This window comes from Micropterus salmoides, unplaced genomic scaffold (assembly GCF_014851395.1).
Source record: "Micropterus salmoides isolate LMB-PRFRI ecotype aquatic unplaced genomic scaffold, ASM1485139v1 Ms_hic_scaffold_17, whole genome shotgun sequence".
NCBI classification, from domain to species: Eukaryota; Metazoa; Chordata; class Actinopteri; order Centrarchiformes; family Centrarchidae; genus Micropterus; species Micropterus salmoides.
This window is the reverse complement of record NW_024040817.1, coordinates 3717113-3738540: the sequence shown is the minus strand read 5'-3', so window position 1 is coordinate 3738540 and position 21428 is coordinate 3717113. Positions and strand designations below refer to the sequence as shown.

The window sequence follows — 21428 nt, the reverse complement described above, 5'->3', positions numbered from 1 at the left end:
AACAACGGCAGAGGAAAACACAGCTGGAAGCTTTTCATACCGCTTATCTGTCTTTACATTCTGAGGAAGGTTCAAACGTTGTGGCTTTTAAATCAAGAGACAGCTGTTTGTGGATCGCTGACGGAGCACAGCCAAACCGAGTCGAGCTGAGCTGGTACTGGAAAAACAGCATTTTTTTAACGCCCTGGGACTCTTTAGTGTCATTTTTCAAAATTTAGGGCTCCGTGGTCAATTTTGTAATAATAAATATGCAACGCCCGGTTACACTTTCATAGTAAAAGAACTTGTTAACATTGTGAAACGTCGCAATTTGGTTAGGTTTAGGAAAAGATCATGGTTTGGGTTAAAAGAACCACTTTACTTACTTACCTTAAGTAACGTTGCTTGCATAACTTACGCAACCTGCGTAACTTAAATAGAAACATTCAGTGATGACTTGGGAAAAGAACGCCAGTCTCCTGGTTTAAAGTCCGGTTTCTGGCCCACCAAACATCCCAAACATGTCCTTACTATGACCGTTTTGTTATATATCCTACACCTACCTTCAGCGTTCAAAAGTCACACTACAGGTCTTCCCCCAGTGCGTTGAACTATGAAGCTGCATCATTAAAGTTAGTATCACATTCATGCATAAATATTTCCATTAATATTATTCTGAAATGGACTATTCTGCATAATGAGTACGTTCCCTTTTAGCACTTTAAGTATATGTTGCTGCTAAAACTGTAGTTTTACTTAAGTACAAATTTTCACGCAAATAAACATCACGCAAATAAATAAAGGAGGAGGTCCAGATGGCATTCCTCTGGAGGAAATTTCTGATCCTGCAGTCAATTAGCTGAAATGTAATTAACTTAATCTAATGTTTGGTTTGACCCTCATTATACACAGTTTATGGTACATGGAAGCCATACTTTGGGCTCATTTTCTGTCTGCTTCAGTCTCAGTGCTCTCATCAGGCTGCAGTTGATGAGCGCACTGAGACTGAACCAGACAAAACAAAACTTCAGCGTTGGTGACAATTCTCATTACACATCCTCCATCCTTCGTGTAAAAACATTGATCAGTGCAACTTTAAGAGGTGTGATTCGTCTGGAGCTGCACTACTCCTGATCAAGATTTTCTTAAGAGGTTTAAATGCAATAAGATTGGCTTTTGGGATTACCTTGTTTAATTTAGATAACCGCCGAGTCTGGCAGCGTCTACCTTATTCCCTGTCCTGTTTTTCCATCTTTTCTCCAATCGGACGTCTCACAGTCAAACAGTGGCGCTGAATTCGTCTGTCGTCCTCCCCGTTCGTCTTGTCACAGTCAGCAGAGCGTGTTTAATACAAAGTTAAAGGTAGGTCAAAGACAGCGCTGCAGCTGTGCGAGTGTGTGTGGCAGGGGTGAAGTGGGGGAATAAATGATTTTACTTTTGGTTTCTATCCAGGGTTCTGCTGGATGGGGGGGGCAGATTCGCCCTTGGTTTGCGAGGCGGAGATCGAGACGAGTTATTATCTACGCAAAGTCTCTTCACACAAGGGCACGCCACCGGATAGTGAAATTATAATGATGACAAACGGTGTCGGGGCCAGCATCTGTGATGAGCAGTGAGTAAGGAGTTATGGGTAAAGAGGAGATACTGTATATGCAGGCAGTGGGTGAGGGCAGAGAGCAGAAGAAAGGAGTGAAACCTCTACCTCTGGACACCTTTAGTTTTAGGATGTGCCCCACAAAGCTTAAAAGTAAAAAACTACTTTATAGTGGTCGGTAGGATGAAAGAGTTGACGACACAACAGAAAAAGTTGCTAAAAGACAAGATGATTTAGGGAAAGATAAGAGGATAAATGGAAAGAGGAAAGGACAAGAGGATAGATTAGGGTATGACAGAGATTAGGGAAGGAAAGGAAAATGACTTTAAGACAGTATTAAAGTAGGAGATGAGAGAGGAGGACAACAGAAGAAACAAAAAAGGAATATTAAAAGTAATATTTGTGGTCGTGCAGCCCTTACCATGGTGGTGAGGATGTACTTGTAGAAGGCCGACGTCATCCCCAACTCGTTCGCCTGCAGGTCACCAGAGGAGGATGAGAAGAAGAACAAGAAGAAGCTCGTGTCAGTGCTGTGAAACAAGAACATCCTCAAACTTTCTCCGAAGAAACGCGAGTCACAGCTTATTTAAAAAAGGAACCATCTGCTCTATATTTCCCCAATGAACGCTGCAGTTTGTCTCAAATTGGAGGCAATTATGTTTCACCCTGACAGTCTGTGTCGGCGCGTTCCTGCTTCTTTAATAACATGAAACAACTTTGAAACAGTGATTATGTCTCAGAATACAACTACAGGATCTGTCAGTGATGAAAAGCTGTTCAGAAAAGTTTGGGGAGGCAATAATAAGAAGGAGAATAATAGCTGGAGAAGCAACTTGCAGGTGAAAAAAATGTCTAGACGTCTTTAATCTTAAATTTGTCGTTCTGTAGACGTCTGAATTATAATCGTTGTCTAAGCATCTTTTCAACTGCAAATCCAGAACTTAGTGCTGACTGAAAACAGCACAGTGCTCCTCGCCGGAGCTGTCACATCTCCACCAGACCTTTGGTACCAAGCCAGGATGCTTTTTGACATGCTTGCTCACAAGGATCCCCACAGAACAATGTGCAGGAGGTGAATGCGAGTCTGGACTGTTGTCATATAGTCAGTTTGTCTTTTTCATCAGTTCTTAGATCTCACTTTTTTCCTTCACGATGAATTACTGTATTTTTCAAACCTCCAAATTAAAAGAAAAAATAAGTAGTCTGTCCCTGCCCTCTGGAACAACACACAGAAGTCTTTCTGATTTGATCCTCCTTTCAGGCGGACGACGTCATTTGTCGGTCTTTCAAAGCCTGATCAGCGTAAGGTTTGGTTAGGTTTAGTGTTTAGGTTAAAACATTGGGTTCATCACTTTAAGGTAAAGCTAGTACGCGTTGTTGTGCAATGATGGTGTCACTGGCATGTGGGCTCATATAGATGATCATGGTTTGGGTTAAGGGAACCTTCATCTTCTTGATTAAAAGAAGAACTATCATGTTCATGGTGGGGACACAAAGCAAACAGCAGCCTCCAGGCTAACAATACAACATGCTTTGCAACGGGAAGGTTGTGGTGGATCGACTGACAAACACAGTTTTGTGGCTAGACTACTTTCATCTATTCATAATTCACCCAAACACACAAGGTTCTTGGTGCTTGATGCAAACTCCACTGGGTAAAAGGTCCACCTGTTGATGATCTGTCTAACTTCAGCCTGGTGTCTGAGCTGCAGTCAGGCGGTTAATTCTTCCCCACTGTGACTGATTGAGCTGTTTGTCTTGACTTTTCCCAACTTGCAAAAATGGATGTTTTCTTTGTTTTCCCGACATAGCAACATGCGGCTCTGATTAATTACTGGAAAGTGAAGGTTTGTTGTGATCGATCAATCACAGCTGAATCTGACAGATCCTGATACATCTCGTTATCACTGTAGTTACGAGATGACAGTTTAAGCACTCGCCTCATTCATTAAATACGAGGCTTTTGCTGTGTGGGGAAGCGCAGCTCATTTTCCCTGAAGCTTAATTAGCCTAATATTATATTTCATAAAAATGTCATAATTCTTCTGATGTTCATAAAGGTGCTCTTTACGGGGCACCTCCACAATAACACCCAGAAAACCCTGAGGTGCATCACGCACATCACAACATGTCAGGATACTTCGCTGTCCTATTTCACAGCACAGACACTCGAGACAAATTCTCTGCTTCAGACTGCCGACAACACAACACCTTTACCAGTATAAATGTTCAAAGCAAGGCCGGGATTTGAACTGGAAACCTCACAGTGAAAAGCTTCAGCCCGACGCTGTTATTAATCCATTAACCTCCCACACACCCTGAGCTTATCTCTGCTGGATTCTGCCTTCAGCAGCTGAGCTTTACAGGAAAAAAGACAAACATGACAGCGTTACTGATCCGTTTTATTTCCTATTCAAAACTTCTCATATGCCCAAGGTTACTGGGCACAGAGTGAAATTACAACCTGCCAAAAGCTGGTAGATTAAGTTTGCGGCTGTAAAGTCTGTGAGTTTGGCAGAAGACCAGGTCCTGTTCTACTCTGAATACACCACAGAGGAAGAAGCAGACAAACACAAGAAACAGAGGAGCGGGACTGCTCAGAGTGCCTTCTATTTGATAAAGGTGTGTTTATTTCTACTGACTCGGAGGCGCTATTTTTAAGTGAGGCACCATAATACGCTTTACTCGGTACCCAATATGAATGGAACATCAGAATAAACTCAGGTATGTAAAAAAAACAAGTGAATGGGACATTCTGAGCGTTAGTGGTGTATTTTTACGAAAGTCTAAAATGGGAAAAAAACAATATCTAGGGATTTGTCATTCCTATTTTTTCTTTTTCTGTGTGTTGGTGATACAGTTTCCTTTATGCTTTGTGTAAACAGGACACGTAATGTTGCCATGAAGTCAGTTGGCTCCCAGCTTCACCTGAACCCATATTTTCCTAATATTACAGTTGTTACTAGAGCCCGACTGATATTATTGGCCGATATAAGCTAATTGCAGATAAATCGGTATTTATAACAGCTGATTTATGAGGATCAGAGAGTTGGATCCTTTACTCCTTTACCTTTGTTGCATAGTTTGATTTTAAAATCCTCAAATATCAAAATCACTATCGGTCTTAAAAATCAGTCGGCTCTAGTTGTTGCATTACATTACACCGTGTAAAGTCATGCTGCATCGGCTGGTAGCAGTTCCAATTTGTACTACTAAGAAACAAAACTATCAGAAGAATACTTTTAATACTGACACAAAAATAAAATAATGCACGCTTGGAAAAAATAAGACCAATAGCTATTTACAAAACGGCATCAACAGTTTCTTCAGTTTGCTAGCAAATCTCGGACATCCTGACCTTCCTGAGGATGTGGTAGGAGATGGTGGCGTTTGCGTCGATGATGATTGTGGCCACTTTGTCGTCACGGATCTCCTTCAGCAGAGGGGTGGGGTCCAGACTGTCGTCCAGCATGCGCACCGACAGCGTCTCTCTGGAGATGAGGAAGCGGTGGACCAGCTCCTCCAATCGCAGCAGGCCTGAGTCAGGAATCAGCAAATATATATCAGCCTTTCCCAAACATGGACTTCTGGTAAAAACTGGGCTAAAACTCCATAAATGAGTCTCGCCTCAGTGTTTAGCTTGTTTACTTGTAAAATAATTGCTTTGACTTGGAAAAAAATAAGGTTCCTGAAATTGATGGTACTCAGAGTCTTTAGAGACAAATAACTGTCTCTGCTGTGAAAAACCTCCAGGTTTGAGCAGCTGCAGTAAACAGAGACGGGAATGAAGGTGATTATGCTGAAAGGCCATTAATTTTCCATTTGCACACGTCCATAAAAAACAACGTCTGGATTCTCCGACACAGCTGATTATTAGAGAGTAACACGTTTCTCAGGATACTGAGGCTTACTCAAATATAATCCTTGAAATCCTCATTATATCAAACACAATTTTTAAAAACTATTTACGACCAGCATTTCTTCTACAATAGCCGTTCAGTTTTCGTTCTGTTATTCTCTATTAGCTGTCACTTTTACTGGCAGAGTCTGCCTTCCCCACATGGGATTCAAACTGTGTGCCCCCACACAAGGATCTCAAAGGAAACAATGCATGCAGGCACACGGCGCAGAAGGAGAACGCTGGTACATGCACAGAGACAATGTCTAACATTGTTGACTGTCGTCTTTAGTCAACAGTGAGTTTATAGATTCTCTCACCCTTCTGTTTGTTTGGCTGTGATGCAAACAGACACACACGGTCGATACATCAAGCCTGAATTAACCAGACAACTGTTCCCAGACCTCCATGGGTCCCAAAAGCTCCAGGTTTGCTGCTTGTCAGATGGTTTTTGGTCATTTGATTTCTTGCTAATGGAATTTGGACCATTAAAGTAATATCAACTACACCCTGCATCATTTTGAGGTCACAGTGCATTTTCCTAAATAAAGTTGTGTTTCATCAAATTACCACAAACTAAGTACAGACATACAGAAAACCCAGGCCAGGGAGTATCTCTCGTCGTCTATTCTGTGCTGTGTGTAATGTGCTTGATGGGAACCGGGGCCACCAAACAGGTTACTCCAGCCATGCATACAAAGCTCAGTTGTCCCAAAACGACATATTTGACTTTTAGAAAGTACCAATCCAGCGACCGGCGCGACGGACCTTAAGCACGTTATTAAGTCATGTGACGTTAAACACATGGTTAATGTTGAAGATTGGTTAGATTTAGGCAATAAAATCACATGGTTAGGTTTACGAAAAGATTGCGCTTTGGGTTAATATACACACATTATGTAAGTCACCTGACTTAACTCACCTAGGTAAGGGACCAAAGTCACCTCGGTAACGTTATTTAACTATGTGAAGGTCCTGGGTTTGATCCACCCCTTCCACCTCCTTGCTCTTTATACTTCATCACCTTTTCTACATCATAAGGCCACTAGAGAATTTGGTCTAACAGTAAAAGTAAATCTGGGTGATAATAATGTAACTTAATGAATAATACAATAATTTACAAAATCGATAAATTATTAATAATATACTTTAATATTGCTCAATGGTTAGTCATTGACAGAAATACCAAAAACATGTCAACAATTTATTTTATTTTCACAACTACCTGTGTGTGATGTTTGAATTTCCTATTTTTGTAAGCACCGCTTACAGTTTTGGCCCAAAGGTTAGAGAAGCGAGCTTCTCAGACCGGGAGGATAAAATCTGGGTGTGGAAAGTAAACCAAACAGTGCCTGACCTCCCTCATTTACCACCACTGAGGTGCCCTTGAGCAAGGCCCATAACCCCAACAGCTCCGGTGGAGCTGCTTAGTGGCCAGTAGACCAGGCTGCGGTTGTACTGGGCAGCTCTCAGGTGTGAACATGTAACAATGTGAATGTGATTGCTTCCTGCAAAAGAGAGGCTTCCGCTCAGCGAAGCTCCCCTGAATAAATAAAGGTTAAAGGAAAAAAATAAAAAGCACTGCTGATCAGATCCCTCAGAGCCACAGGAATGTATTACTGTTTATTTAGTTTATGGCATAAATATTATATAAAAATATAAAATACATCTGGAGGGGGATTATAGAATAGTTCAAATATAGATTTAAAAAGTTTCTTAATTAAAATATTTCCGCAGTAACTTTTAGAAAAGGCTGCTGCACTTGCATCTTCTCAGTTTTAACATTCAGCTCCGGTTGGCCTCCATCTCGTCTCCCCGTCCGTGAATGACAGTAGCTGCAGGCGTGTCTCGTCTAATCGCCGCCATAAAGCGCGCACTGCGACGACGCTGGATTTAACTGGCCAACAGCATCATTCTCCACAACAGTACAGGCTTGTTAAACACCACCGTTAACAGGACAAGGATACTGCTAAAGAGTCTGCAGCAAGAGCAGAGGAGTATTAAAACAGTAAACCGGGGCAGCCCAGTCGGGTGGAAAAACAGGACAGAGATGGATGAAGCAAAAGTGGAGGGGGAAAGAAAAAGAGCAGGAGGAGGAGGATGCAAAAGACAGAGCAAAGGAAAGAGAATAGTAAAAGGGAAAGGTCTGCAAGCTTTCACAGCCCCGATTAGTGAATGAATTCAACTTTGGTGAACTTGTTCATTTGCACCAAGGTTGTGTGTAGATACATGAGGAAATGTTTAAATAGCAATACACCAAAAAGACAAGCAGAAGAGAGAGTGAACACATCCAAAACAGGTTTACAGGTGCTGGATTAAAAACTGGGACTGAAAGCAGAAATCATGCAAACACTGCTCATAGTAACACAGCAATGTTCTGATCTTACAGACATCTTCATCAAGCTTTTGTCTTTACTTTACTTTACAGGAATCCACCCTTTCCAAAATCCAGCTGATCAAAATATCACATAAAAGGTCACCCTGTGGTTCTTTTTGAGGAAGAAAGCTATTAATTTAATTTTCAAGATATTTGACGTCACCTGGCTTCAAATAATGATTATAACTCCTGGCTAAAATAACAAAATCTTAGCGAACACTGCATCATCTGAAAAACTTCTAAAAACCCAACTGGTACAGCACCAAGCCTCTCAGCACTTCTTAAAGTATTTAATACCAGCAGAGCAACACTGAGCGATTGAACATCCAGAGGCAAGCAGATCAACATGAGTGATGAACCAGGAGCATCAGTTCAGGTCATGAAGTTACCACAGTTGAAAAAAGCTCCCGAGAAAGATGAATAAAACCACGGAAAAATACATCTCATCTTGTTGCAAGAAGCAAAAGGTTACAGTGGTCTTGAAGTGGGCGAGGCTGCACTGTAAAGCCTTGTGAGACACCGTGGCTTGGACCTCCACAGATGGGTGCCAGCTAGGAGCATGCACAGAGGTGTTTATGCAACACGTTCTCCCTCCCCGACTCGTCACATATGGAGGCATGGTCAAAACCCATCTGCATCAGTTTGTAACGCACTGGGGATCCCTATAGCGTCATAGTTCAACACAGTGGGGGAAGCCCTGTAGTGTCAGTTTCTGACAGTAAAGGCAGGTATATGATATTTAACAGCAAAGACTGAGTAAGGAGGTGGATGGAGGGCCAGAACCTCGACTTTGAACCAGGAGTTCGGGGTTCGTGTGAAACAAAAAGTCAAAGTCGAGTTACGTACGTCGCACAAGTTATGCAATTGACGTTAGTTAACTTACGTGTTAACTGACCTATGTAGTTATTTCAACCCAAACCACGATCTTTTCCTAACCATAACCAAGTACTTTTTGTGCCTAAACATAACCAAATTGCAACGTTTCACGACTTTAATAACGTGCCGTTTCAAAATGGTGATGTTTCTAAACGCTAGCGTTTTATTTTGAAAGTCTAACCGGACGCATATTCATTGTGTCTACTTTTACTGGATGTGGAATATTTGTTGTGGTTAACTTGACTGCAGAGCCTTAAACATCTAAAAATGATGCTAAAGGCCCAGGACGTTAAAAAGTAACGCCAAAGGGCCTTGACCAAGCGTCAATATGTGACGAGTCGGGGGTGAGAATGTGATGGTTTATGCTCTACACATTGTTCGTTGCAGTATTCTCCAAAACCCCAGGGGGTGTACAACAACAATGTCATTATCCAACATGGCTTTATAAAAAAGAAAATAAAATGACTCTTCTTTTGCCGGTGAGGTGGTGATTTCTCTTCACAAATTGAGTCATTTTGCTTTCCCTGTGGTCTCTCAAGGAAGCGTCGTAGAGAGGTTCGTAGAGACGGACCTAGGGCGCCTAGTTACTTTGCTCAACGCAAGGCATAAACCTAGCTTAACCATCAAACATAAAAACACACTACACAGACGGACTCACACTCTGCTTTAGCACAGACGAGGCTGGCCGTCGGGTAGCCAAAGGAGCGCAGGATGGATCCGATGGCCAGGCTCAGGTCCTCGTTGCTTGGGTAAAGCGTCACAGAGGCAAAGCGTAGATACGGCAGCTTCGGGGTTTCCTCCGGACCGATCTTCACATGAGGGATCTGAGGGAAGGAGGGAGGAGTAAGAAGAATGATTAGAAAGGAAAGAAAAAGACAGGAAGGAAAAGGAAATGTCAGCTTAGGGGTTTTCTTCGGGCCAACCTTTATGCTGGAGATCTAAGAAAATATGGAGAGGGACGAAAAATGATTGAGAAGAGAAAAAAAATCAGGAGTAGTGAAAGGAAAGGGAAATGGGAGAAAAAAGGGAAAGAAAGGAGCAGAAATCAAAAGGAAATAAAATGAAAAGAAAGGACAGCGAAAGTCAAGAAAAAAAGATTGAAAAAAAGAAAGAGAGGTGATGACATTCAGTAAAGGGAATGCATTTTTTTCTAATTCATCAAACCTTACAGGCTTTACTGGGAGTTCAGATAACAGAAATGAAAGCTTTAATCAGACTCTGACCCTCGCTGATAATCAAGTCTTGGTTCGGTTTCAAAAAGAAAATCTGAAGATGAAGCAAAGCCTCGATCATCAGCGATATTGGGAATCACAGAGAGAGTTTGCGTTCACCTCCACTCAGCCGAAACATTAATATCAAAGGATTTATGAGAAAAGATAAAGAAAGAAAGAAGGAAAATATAAATGCAGCAAGGTGAAAAGGGTTTATAAAAACATTTCATATCATTTGGTATCGATAGTTATCACAATACACAGTCCCCTCCAAAAGTATTGGAACGGTGAGGCAAATTCCTTTGTTTTTGTTGTTCACTGAAGACATTTGGGTATCAAAAGATGAGTCTGAGACAAAAGTTCAGAATTTCAGCTCTCATTTCCTGGTATTCATGTCTAGATGTGTTAAACAACTCAGGACAAACCACCCTTTGTTTGAACCCACCCATTTGTCAAGTGAGCAAAACTATTGGAACATGTGACTGACAGATGTTTCTTGTTGCCCAGGTGTTGCCTTTTAGGGTGATTGTCCAAACATTAAATAGCTCTGCATGATTAGTCTAAGTTTTCATCCTTCAAACCTATAAAGACTGCATTTCCTGTTAAAGAGGATAAACCGACATGAAGGCCAGAGAGCTGTCTGTGGGAGAAAAGCAAGCCACTGTCAAGCTGAGAAAAGACGGAAAATCGACCAGAGCCGTTGGACAAACATTGGACATAACAAGCACATCAATTTGGAACGTCCTGAAAAAGAAAGAAACAACTGGTGTACTGAGCAACAGACGTCCAACAGGTCGGCCAAGGAAAACTACAGTAGTTGATGATAACCCCCAAAACATCAGGAAGTGACATCAGGAAGTGACATCAGCAACGACCTCCACAGTGCAGGGTGAAGGTATCACAGTCCACTGCTGGAAGAAGACTCAGAGAGCAGAAACATAGAGGCCACACCACAAGATGCAAACCACTCATCAGCAGGAAGAATCGGAAGGACAGATTGAAATTTACAAAGAAGTACAGAGATGAGCCGCAAAAGTTCTGCAACACAATCTGATGGACTGATGAGACCAAGATTAATCTCTAGCAAAGTGTTGGAAAGGCCAAAGTGTGGAGAAAGAAAGGAAGTGCTGATGATCCGAAGCATCCAAGCTCATCTGTGAAGCATGGTGGAGGTGATGTCATGGCTTGGGCTGCATGGCTGCTTCTGGAACAGGCTCATTAATATTTATTGGTGATGGAACTGATGATGGTCGCAGTAGAATGAATTCAGAAGTGGACAGAAACATTTTGTCTGCCAGTTTACAGAGAAATGCATTGAAACTAATGGGGAGGAAGTTTCTCATGCAGCAGGACAATGAGCCAAAGCACACTGCCAACAAAACAAAGGACTTCATCAGGGGAAAAAAGTGGTTTCAGACTGGCCAAGTCAATCAGCTGACCTTAACCCAATAGAGCTGCATTTCACCTCCTTAAGAGGAGACTGAAGAGAGAAACGCCCCGAAACAAACAAGAAGTGAAAGAAGCTGCGGTAAAAGCCTGGAATAGCAGCACAAATGAAGTTACCACAGTTGATGAAGATGAATAAAACCACGGAAAAATACATCTCATCTTGTTGCAAGAAGCAAAAGGTTACAGTGGTCTTGAAGTGGGCGAGGCTGCACTGTAAAGCCTTGTGAGACACCGTGGCTTGGACCTCCACAGATGGGTGCCAGCTAGGAGCATGCACAGAGGTGTTTATGCAACACGTTCTCCCTCCCCGACTCGTTACATATGGAGGCATGGTCAAAACCCATCGGCATCAGTTTGTAACGCACTGGGGATCCCTATAGCGTCATAGTTCAACGCAGTGGGGGAAGCCCTGTAGCGTCAGTTTTTGACGGTAAAGGTAGGTATATGATATTTAACAGCAAAGACTGAGTGGCTTTACTTGTGTTCTATCTTGCAATGATAGAATTTATAGAAAAAGTTACAGACACAATAGACAGGAAACAATATGCAGTGGGGATATTTCTAGATCTCAAAAAAGCTTTTGACACTGTAGATCACAAATTATTGATTAAAAAAAACTACAAAAATATGATATTAGAGGAATTGCACTGACATGGTTCTCCAGTTATCTGGAGAACAGAAAACAGTATGTTGACATACAAAACAATAAATCAAAACTGCTGCAGGTTACATGTGGGGTGCCACAGGGTTCAGTGTTGGGGCCATTATTATTTAACCTCTATATAAATAATATATGTGAAGTATTGCAAACTGTGGAAACCATTCTTTTTGCTGATGACACAAACCTACTATGTTGTGGTGAAAATTTGGAGAAGCTACTGGATACCATGGAAAAGGAAGTGAGTAGGATGAAGATTTGTGTGATGAAAATAAATTAACACTGAATTTGAGTAAAACAAAATTTATAATATTTGGAAACCGATCAACTGACACAGATAAGAAACTAATGATAAATGGTATAGAACTAGAGCGAGTATCTGAAATAAAATTCCTCGCGGTAGTTATTGATAACAAATTAAGCTGGAAACCTCACATAAAGTATATTAAAACCAAAATATCCAAGTCATTGGCAATATTAAATAAAACCAAAGACCTGTTGAATCAGGCTTCTCTAAATATGCTGTACTGCTCCTTCATACTCCCATACATGACTTATTGTGTGGAAGTATGGGGGAACACTTACAATACATACTAACAAATACATATCCAATCTTCATCTAACAAAAAAGAGCCATTCGAATCATATATGAAACTACATATAGAGAATCAACAAACCCATTGTTTATTAAATTCAAAATATTAAAGTTGAAAGATCTGACTGACTACAAAACTATTCAAATAGTTTTTAGAGCACACAAAAAACGAAAACACGTACAATTTCAGAGGAATATCAAAGTTTAGTAGACCGCTAATTCGAACAAATACTAAGTTCCACTGTGTAACAACCCAGGGTGTTATCCTGTGGAACAACAGCAATAATGATTTAAAATTATGTAAAAACTTATTGCAATTGAAACTTATATTGAAAAAATGAATCCTTGATGGATATGAGCTGGAACAGTGATTTTCTTTTTTGATCTTTATTTAGTTAAGTTTAGGTAACTAAAACATATCAGTGAAGTGGTGATAGGACAAGAAAAGTTATTCTAACTTCTTCCTACCCCCTTTGAACATGACTGTTATTTGGACCATCTGCAGATGATCTTTTTTTGTTGATTGTTTATTTTTATTCAGTTTTTGTTGTTGTCTTTTAACATGTTCAATAAAGAGTAAAAAAAAAATAAAATAAAATAAAATAAAAAGGAGGTGGTTGGGGTGGATGGAGGGCCAGAGTCCCGACTTTGAACCAGGAGACTGGGGTTCGTGTCCTGTGTGAAACAAAAAGTCAACATTATAAACATTAAATATTTTTATTACAGTTTCAAGTTATGTTAGTTAACTTATGTGTTAACTGATGTACGCAGTTATTTTAACCCAAACCAAAGGATCTTGACCAAGCGTCCACATGTGACGAGTTGGGAGTTCCTGGCCTCCAAATGTCCCTACACTGAGGTTTTGCCTTCTGATGGCCCAGGAACTATAGGGGTACAGACTTCAGTGTGGACGGCAACTGACATCTATACATCCCTCGTTTTAAGTTCCTAAGTTTAGTTCTGTTGCCAAGTAGGTTCCTTTGGATCGCCAAAAATAAACGTGGATGTAAACGTGGGAAAGCATCTGAAAACTGGACTTCACATGAAAAAATCTATACTTTAACAAGTCTGAGAGCTTTTCCCTCTGATTTCACACACACAGAGTTTTAAAGCTGCTCTGTTTCAATTTAAACTCCACAGAGCAAAGATCCTGTGACAGACAGTGTCTGTATTTAATCTGAAAAATTAATGACAAATTGAAAAATTAATCACATCAGTGATGAATAAAGAATCAGGTCAGGGGCCAAACGTCCTGTGTGATCTGCCGCTCAGTTCGTACCTGCAGAGGTTTAAACAGTAAACTGTAATTAGCTCAGCTGGGCTTCACTCTGATCTGCAGAGCTTATTTTAAATCCAGGCAGAGAATCCAATAATATGAGACCTGTCAGGCAAAAGGGGAAGGGGATATCACGACGGTTAAATGGCTTAGAAGGAGATGGAGATGGACTCATGTAGATTCACTCAGGCAGGAAAATGGTTAATCAGAAGTTAAAGGCTTTAAAAAGCTGATCTTTTTTAAAACTCCGCAGTTTCAGTGTCACTGCAGTCAAATCCTCCTCAACACCTGCAACTGGAGCCCGTTCTCCTCTCAGGGCGTCCAATACCAACGCTAACGAAGGTACCCTTTAGCTTCTGTGGGAGATGCTCTGGATGAGATACTGTGGGGCGTCTCATACGCTAGAACATTTAGCATTTAGCTAGCTAGCTAGCTACATTCGTGTTAAAGGTGTTGACAGCCCCCCGAAGCCCCCTACCCTCATCATAACCATCAGAAATCTTAGTGCCTAAATCTAAGTCACTGACTTTATGCATGTCGACTGGCTTTTCCTGCTGTGCACATTGGCCATGAGCAGAGCAGTGGCATAGCAAGCGGAGCGGCGACGTAGCAAAACCTTTAGCGTAAAATAATTACACTTTGTCACGCTGTCTGAAAACATAGGTAATGACACACTGAGATGAGAACGCGTTGGCAACTGACACCTTTCCTGTAGATATTCTTACAACATCAAACCTGTTTTCATCTATGGTTCCACATTAGCTGCAATATCAAAATGGAATTTATACTTTCATGCCTCATGTTTAACTTTGAAACAGACCTCCAAATAAAGTACACACATAAAATACAGTTTGTATTACTCGTAGTATGAGATTTAAATAACTAAGGTTACATTCATTCAATTATCACGACCACGTGTGAGCTCCTGTGTTCGTTCTGGCGTGACGTGACCCTTTGGTTTCTGAAGAGTCATTGTTGTGGGCGCTTCCAGGGGGCTCAGGCCGGTGCCATCTTGGCTGTGCCTAACTTAAACATTTGCAAGCTACCTAAGAGAGCACCCACCTGTCACTCAAAGCAGCCATGTTCTTAATTATTGACAACTTAATATTATAGCCTTAATATAATTTAACCAGGCGAGATTTATAAAAATGAATTCCCGCACAGTTGTCATGAACGGGGAAATTAACTTTAGTATTTCCATTTTATGCAGCTTTACACAATAATATATTTCAGAGGGAAATAATATAACACATCTTTCTCTTCTGGATTTATGTGACGGCTGTAGTTACTTTGCAGATGTTACTGTAAGGGATCAGCTAATGAAATAGCATGCGCTGGTACAGATTGATATTTAAATGCTACTAAAACATTAATGAAGCCACATCTGAAAGGCAAGTCAGAAAGTATTATTACTGGTAAAAATGGTACATCAAACTATAAATTTTAAATGGAGGACTTTTACTTGTATTAAAGTATCTTTAAGTTGTAAAGTAATAACATTTACACATAATAGTATTGTCCTAGTAATATTAATAGTAGCTCTTGGAGTGTGAATGAAGATTATAATAATAAGAGTACTACTCTTTGTACACATTATTATAGTACCAGAGTTGTGGATGTGAAGTCATCATACGTAACTCATACGTACTCATGCTCTCATCTGGTGTCGCTGTGATGTGACTCACCTCTTTCTCCCCACAGATGTGACTGATGGTGGACCCGGAGGCTGGACTGGAGGCGGGGCCAATCACAGAGACCACGCCCTTTGGCAGGATCTGACACACTGAGAGAGAAAACATGAGACAAAAAAAAGATATATCAGAAGTTAAACCTGCAATAACTGGAAGACATCCGAGCAAACAGCTGCTTCCACATCCAGCAGCTACAGAGCCACGAGGTCATTCATGTGGAGTCGTGTTTGTGTCACATGATGAACGTGAGTCCAGTAGAGCTCTGTTTCTGGTCTCCACCGGCTCCTGAGGGAAATATCTGGCTCTTTAGCTGCTAAATGCTCCACTATGTTCACCAGCTGCTGTTTGCTGCTGAGCAGCTCGTGTACAGCAGCTTTTTAAAGCTTTGTCTCTGGAAATGAGGCACATGTGTGAAACGAGCGCCGAGAGTGAAGCAGAACGAGAAAGCAGCAGCCAGACAGATAAACAATTAGCTGAAAGTCACTTTATAGTGAAGCTATTAAGCTCAGGCAAGCTGCAGAGTCAGCTGATGATTCTCTGTAGCTTCATAACTACCAGAGACCCCTTTTACAATAAACATTGTTTTCACATTGTCATTTGATACAACATTATTATAAAGACTATTGATTATAATGGACATTTTTATGTTAATGGGCCAAGCTGGAGAGCAAATAGGGGATATGTTAGGGCAGCCTGTAGATAACCTCAGAGGCAAAACCCAGGGCATAAAACACATTTACAACTTAATCCTGTAAGGGCACAGTAATACTTTGCTCATTCAGTACAGACTGTAGCTAATTATCATGTGATATACTGCAACAATATTGACTGGTGGAAGCTGCACTGTTGTTGTTTATTTTTTTAATCGTTTTTTTCCTGTTGACCATTGAGCAGATCCCTGCTCAAATAGACTAATAAGCAGTTTGGCACGGTTGCCTGACCCTGACCAGAATTTGTTTTGGGGTCAGTGAAAAGCTCTCGGCGGGTATTTATCAAGCTTCTTAAATTACTGTTTGTGCTGAGAATTCATGAAATTTACTCCCACTTTCAAACTTAAGAATAAAAGCAAGTTTCAAATTTCTTAAAGCTAAGAATGACTCTTACTCTCCCAGTTATTTAAGGCAGCTCCAGAGGTCTCTCAAGAGGTTAGGAGCTGCCAGTAGGGGCTTGTGATGGAACTGCAGAGACAGAGACATGCGTGAGTCTTTCAGGAGAGGAAGAATCTTCCTGAATTATTTGACGACGCGCAGTTAATAAGACGGGGTCGGACAGCGCAGGCATAATCTTTGTCAGCGAGTTGGTGAAGGACGTCATCTCACCACTGACTTTACACAGCAATGCGTTATCAGCTAAACTGAAGGTGGTGGTGACGCTTCTTTCTTTGCCAAAGAACAAATGCAGCAATGCAATGCTGATGATTTGGGGCCATCACAACCATCGATATATAAGTCATGGAAACACTTATGGCACTTAGAGCTCCACATTAGAGACCTGTGGCGGACTGTTTACTTGATCCCACTGCCGCTGATTTTGTGACCGTTACCGCCGGCTCCTGCAAACATTGTGACATGCAGAGTAAAAAAGGACACAAATGTTTGGGCTATGCTAAACGTTCTGAATAACAGACATAAATCATTACATTCATTTTTGTCAGAAACAACTGAGAAGTTTTCCCAAAGTCTTGCATTGTGGCTCAGGAGGTGGTTCAATCCCCGGATCCCAGACATGTCGAGGTGTCCTTGGGCAAGATACTGAACACCGAACTGCCCCTAGTGGCTGTTCCACCAGTGTATGAATGTGTATGAATGTTAGTTTCTGTTTGAGCACATTCAGTGTGTGAATGGTGAATGCAGATGTAGTGTAAAAGCGCTTTGAGTGGTCACAAAGACTAGAAAGGCGCTATACAAATACAGAGCATTTACATATTGTATAAGCGCGTGTGACGGACGCCAGTGAGGCTGTGCAGTGAATAAACTTCACTCCCCAACACCTTAAGAGACACACTGGCAACTGACGCCAGGGCCCTTTTGTTTGTTCACTCCATGTTATCAGCACTATCCTTCAATGTGTTTTAACGTGTTCTCTTGAAAATTCCTTATCATCAAATGTGTTGAATGTAAACTTCTACAAGAAATTTCACCATTCAATGTGAATTTATCTGAGAATATTTTTAAATAAGGAAACTGTTCAGTGATTCATCATTGCGTATGTCGTCATCCAAAATCCTGTGTGCGGCACAGCAAAGTGTCGTGAATCAGCTCTCAGACTGACACTTAACATTTAGTCCTACACACCACTTTAAATTAGGACTGAAATGCGTGATAACTAACTCTTAAGCTCAGCTTTGAGCCAAGAATTTTTTTACTCTTGAATCAATTCTTAGCAGCGTTCTTATGAGTAAATCTGAGAAGCTTGATAAATACGGGCCCTGGTTTCCCTTTTTCCTGCTTCACAAAAATAAGATTATTCTTGTTTATATTTTTGGATGTTTACATAAAAAGGAAACCATTATCTGTATTTTTTTTTTTCTTTCAGTACTATTTCTGAAAGAAACACGTCAGATCCACTCACTCAGTAGGTAAATAACCAAAAAAAGAGTGCATCACTGAATGGAACAAACTACCTTGTTGTTGTAAAGCAGACATGGACTGAACAGAGCGTACGGATCAGATTGTTTCTGTATCAATATGGATGTTTTCATTATTGTGCTGTGGTTTGTATGTTTTTCCATGCAATGCATTGTTTTAACTACACAATTTGTACCCGCTTCCTCTCAATTTCTGTTCGTGTGAGTGTGAATGTGTGTGTACTGCTCTGCTCTGCCAGAAAACATTAACTGCCTCTCTGTGTGCCGCTGGCAGTTCATAATCAATAAACATCCATAGCAGCTGCTCGTGCAGAACGCCGCGATCTCTGCGGTCACGATGACCTCGCTCTTACATGATCTGAATCTGTAAAACACCGCCATCATCCATCTGTCCTTCTGTCTGTATGTCTGCTTCCATCATGTTCAAGCTGAAACTCATCAGTGTGACAAACCTTGTCACTTGAGAACACTATTGATTAGTTAAACACCTAAAAACGGCTGTAATAGTTCTACAGAGGGCAGCTTTCTGAACCAGATTAACTCAAACTGGTTTCATCAGAAATGGCTAAATACATTTAACTTTATCCTGAATCAACTAATCTGATATCTGGAGGGAGACCAACTGGGTTGTGGGGGTAGCTGGAACCCTCCAAAAAAGAAGGAAAGTTTGGTGGCGACTAATTCAGGGTTCAAATCAGGTTTAATCTGAATCTGTGACTCAAGACACTGGTACTTCCCCACCATGCTGCGAATGGCTCAGACCCATCCTACATCCAGGACGTGGACAAACAAACACCACAGCCTGTCCATTACGCTCTGCTACAGCCAATTGGCTTTCTACCTCCTTACAAAGAGGGGGGCCCGGCCGCCGCTCAACAAAATCACAGCTGTTTGCGGTCCTGGCTCCACAATGCTGGAACAAGTTCCCTGTCGACATCAGGACAGCAGAAACTCTACACATCGTCCATCGCAGAGTTAAACATCTGTTCAGACTGCAAAAGGCCCATAAAAAAGCAACCCTTTCTCTATCTCTTGTTGTTTCTAAGTGTAGCTCTTCAGGAAGTTATTTGCTGAAATTGATCTACCTGAATGATTCTTGCACATTTTGGGAGTTTATCCAGGTGGTTGGAGTGTACTGATTCTATGTCGTTAGGCTAAAAGTTGCATCTAAATAAATGTAATATAATGTGTACAGTTTCTGCAAGGCTTAAAACAGGTGGCTGTTTGCTTGAGATGGTACTGCACAGTCGCTCTGCTCATCTACAAATCCAGTTGTGGGTATACTCTATGGGTACGGCTATCGCCTGCAAGTTTGTTTAATTGCACTTGTATAGTTTCTGTTTTATTCTATTCTTATTTTACGTACTTTTATTTTGAGTTTCTGTGTTTATCTGTACTTCGTGTTTGTGCTGCTATGATACCCCAATTTCCCCTCTGGGGGATCAATAAAGGATTATCTTATGTTATCTTAATTTATTCCAGGAGTGTCTACAGGAAAGAGTGATGTGGATATTGTTACTGCACATGATGTCTCGCTGTTAATAACTTTGCCAACGGCTGCACGTCGCCTTTTTACAGCACGTGTGTCATTGTTTTCATCTCCTCGGTTCTTCCTTCTTCCTGTTTTTAAAATGCAGAGGCGTTCAGGCTGCTGTTGGGTTTTTAAATGAGGTGGATAGGAAGCAGTGAGCTCGGGGACAATGAGCAAATCGTTAACAGGGAGTTATTATAGATGTTATTATTCACACCTGTGCTTTACCTGCTATGACAAGTCATTATGACATTGTCTGTGACTTAAGGGAATCTAGATTTATATGTAGGGGAGTTATTATTGATTACGACGCCTAAATGCATTTTTAAGCACCTTTAACCCTTCATTGTAAAGACTGTGTCCTCCCTGGTGTGTAGCTCTGCTGAAAATGTGTGATATTTAAAGTGCAGCTTCACTGAGCGTGGAAGAACCATTTGCACCGGCCGCACTATTGACCTGCCTTGTTAAATAAAGTTTGATGCTTTATTGCGTGAAGAGCTGCTGCAGCTGGAAGGGAAACTTACTGCCACACGATGAAGCTAAAGGAGAGGACAGTGACTTACTGGTGTCAGTGGTGTCATACTGGGAGTCCTTCTGCAGCTCGTAGACGTCCACCTCCACCCTCGCCTGGGAGGTGCCTTCCATCAGACTGTTGATGTTCTCCCTCGCCAGAGCCAACGCCAGACGCTCACCACGACCACACACTGACTGATCATCCAAAATGGCCGCTGGAGGGAGAGAGAGGTTGGAAGGTTGAGAAATGAATATGAAAAATGTGTTTATGTCTTTATGTGGATGTCAGACGATACAGTGGAGGTCACTTTACTAATGGAGCTGGTGTGACTGGATTATGAGATAAAAGTTAAAGGACATGAAATCCAAGGAAAAGCTTTCACTTCAAAGTTTTAAAATGACTCAAGACCATAACTGCTGGTCTTTGTTATACCCTGAGAATTCACAATTTCAGATTAATCACAATCTGTTCATGTGGGTTCATCATGGAGTCAGAATGACGAACAGAACAAAAACACAATGGGACAGATAAGTGACTTCTAATGTTAAGGCAGAGATTTGGTACGTAGAAGGTTGCTGATTTGATCGCCGGACCGGCAGGGTGGGGGTGTAAAATAGCAGCCCTCATTAGAAACAACCCAGAACCCCCAGTGGAGCTGGGCAGCTCTCAGGACATTACTGAAAAAGACAGTTTTTGCTAACATCTTGTACAGCTTATAGTTTTTTATTTCACTATTTTAACTAACCAGAATCCTCCAGAATGCGCTCATTTCTCTATATTATCCTCTAAACTACTGTATTTTCTAGGGCTGACCCCGAATAGTTGAAGATTCGTTGCTTCAATGGGCGGAGCCTGATTCGACTGTCAATCTCACAGTCGAAGCTTCGCAGCAAAACAAGGATCACGCCATTTTGGCGATATGGGGGTGCTCAAGGTCTGATTGTACATAGAAGTTAATATACAGCCTATTACAATACACATTTCAACATGTAGAAAGAAAAAAACTTTCAATAAAAGTGCCTAAATAAATCCAAAATTGTAACCCTAACCCTGGGTCGTCAGCGCGCTCCTGTAGGCGTAGCGTGTGTGTGTAGTGGCAGCAGAGGAACACTTGCTGAAGAGACGGAGTCGCAGCTTCACCGGTGTTGTGCCGAGTCATATTTGCCATGTTTACCATGGTTATTTTAGGGCA

At 41.3% G+C, this 21428-nt stretch overlaps 1 protein-coding gene across 1 annotated transcript in view; it reads right to left on the bottom strand.

Moving 5' to 3' along the window:
* Window positions 1–21428, bottom strand: part of LOC119908149 (glutamate receptor ionotropic, kainate 5-like) — a 99109-nt gene that overhangs the window by 61312 nt on the left and 16369 nt on the right. Inside the window, exons 2-6 of the mRNA XM_038725904.1 lie at window positions 20286–20450; window positions 15599–15696; window positions 9383–9548; window positions 4932–5110; window positions 1995–2048 (exon numbers count right to left, since the gene is read on the bottom strand). Coding sequence (XP_038581832.1) covers window positions 1995–2048; window positions 4932–5110; window positions 9383–9548; window positions 15599–15696; window positions 20286–20450 — 662 coding nt within the window. The remainder of the gene's footprint in view (window positions 1–1994; window positions 2049–4931; window positions 5111–9382; window positions 9549–15598; window positions 15697–20285; window positions 20451–21428) is intronic.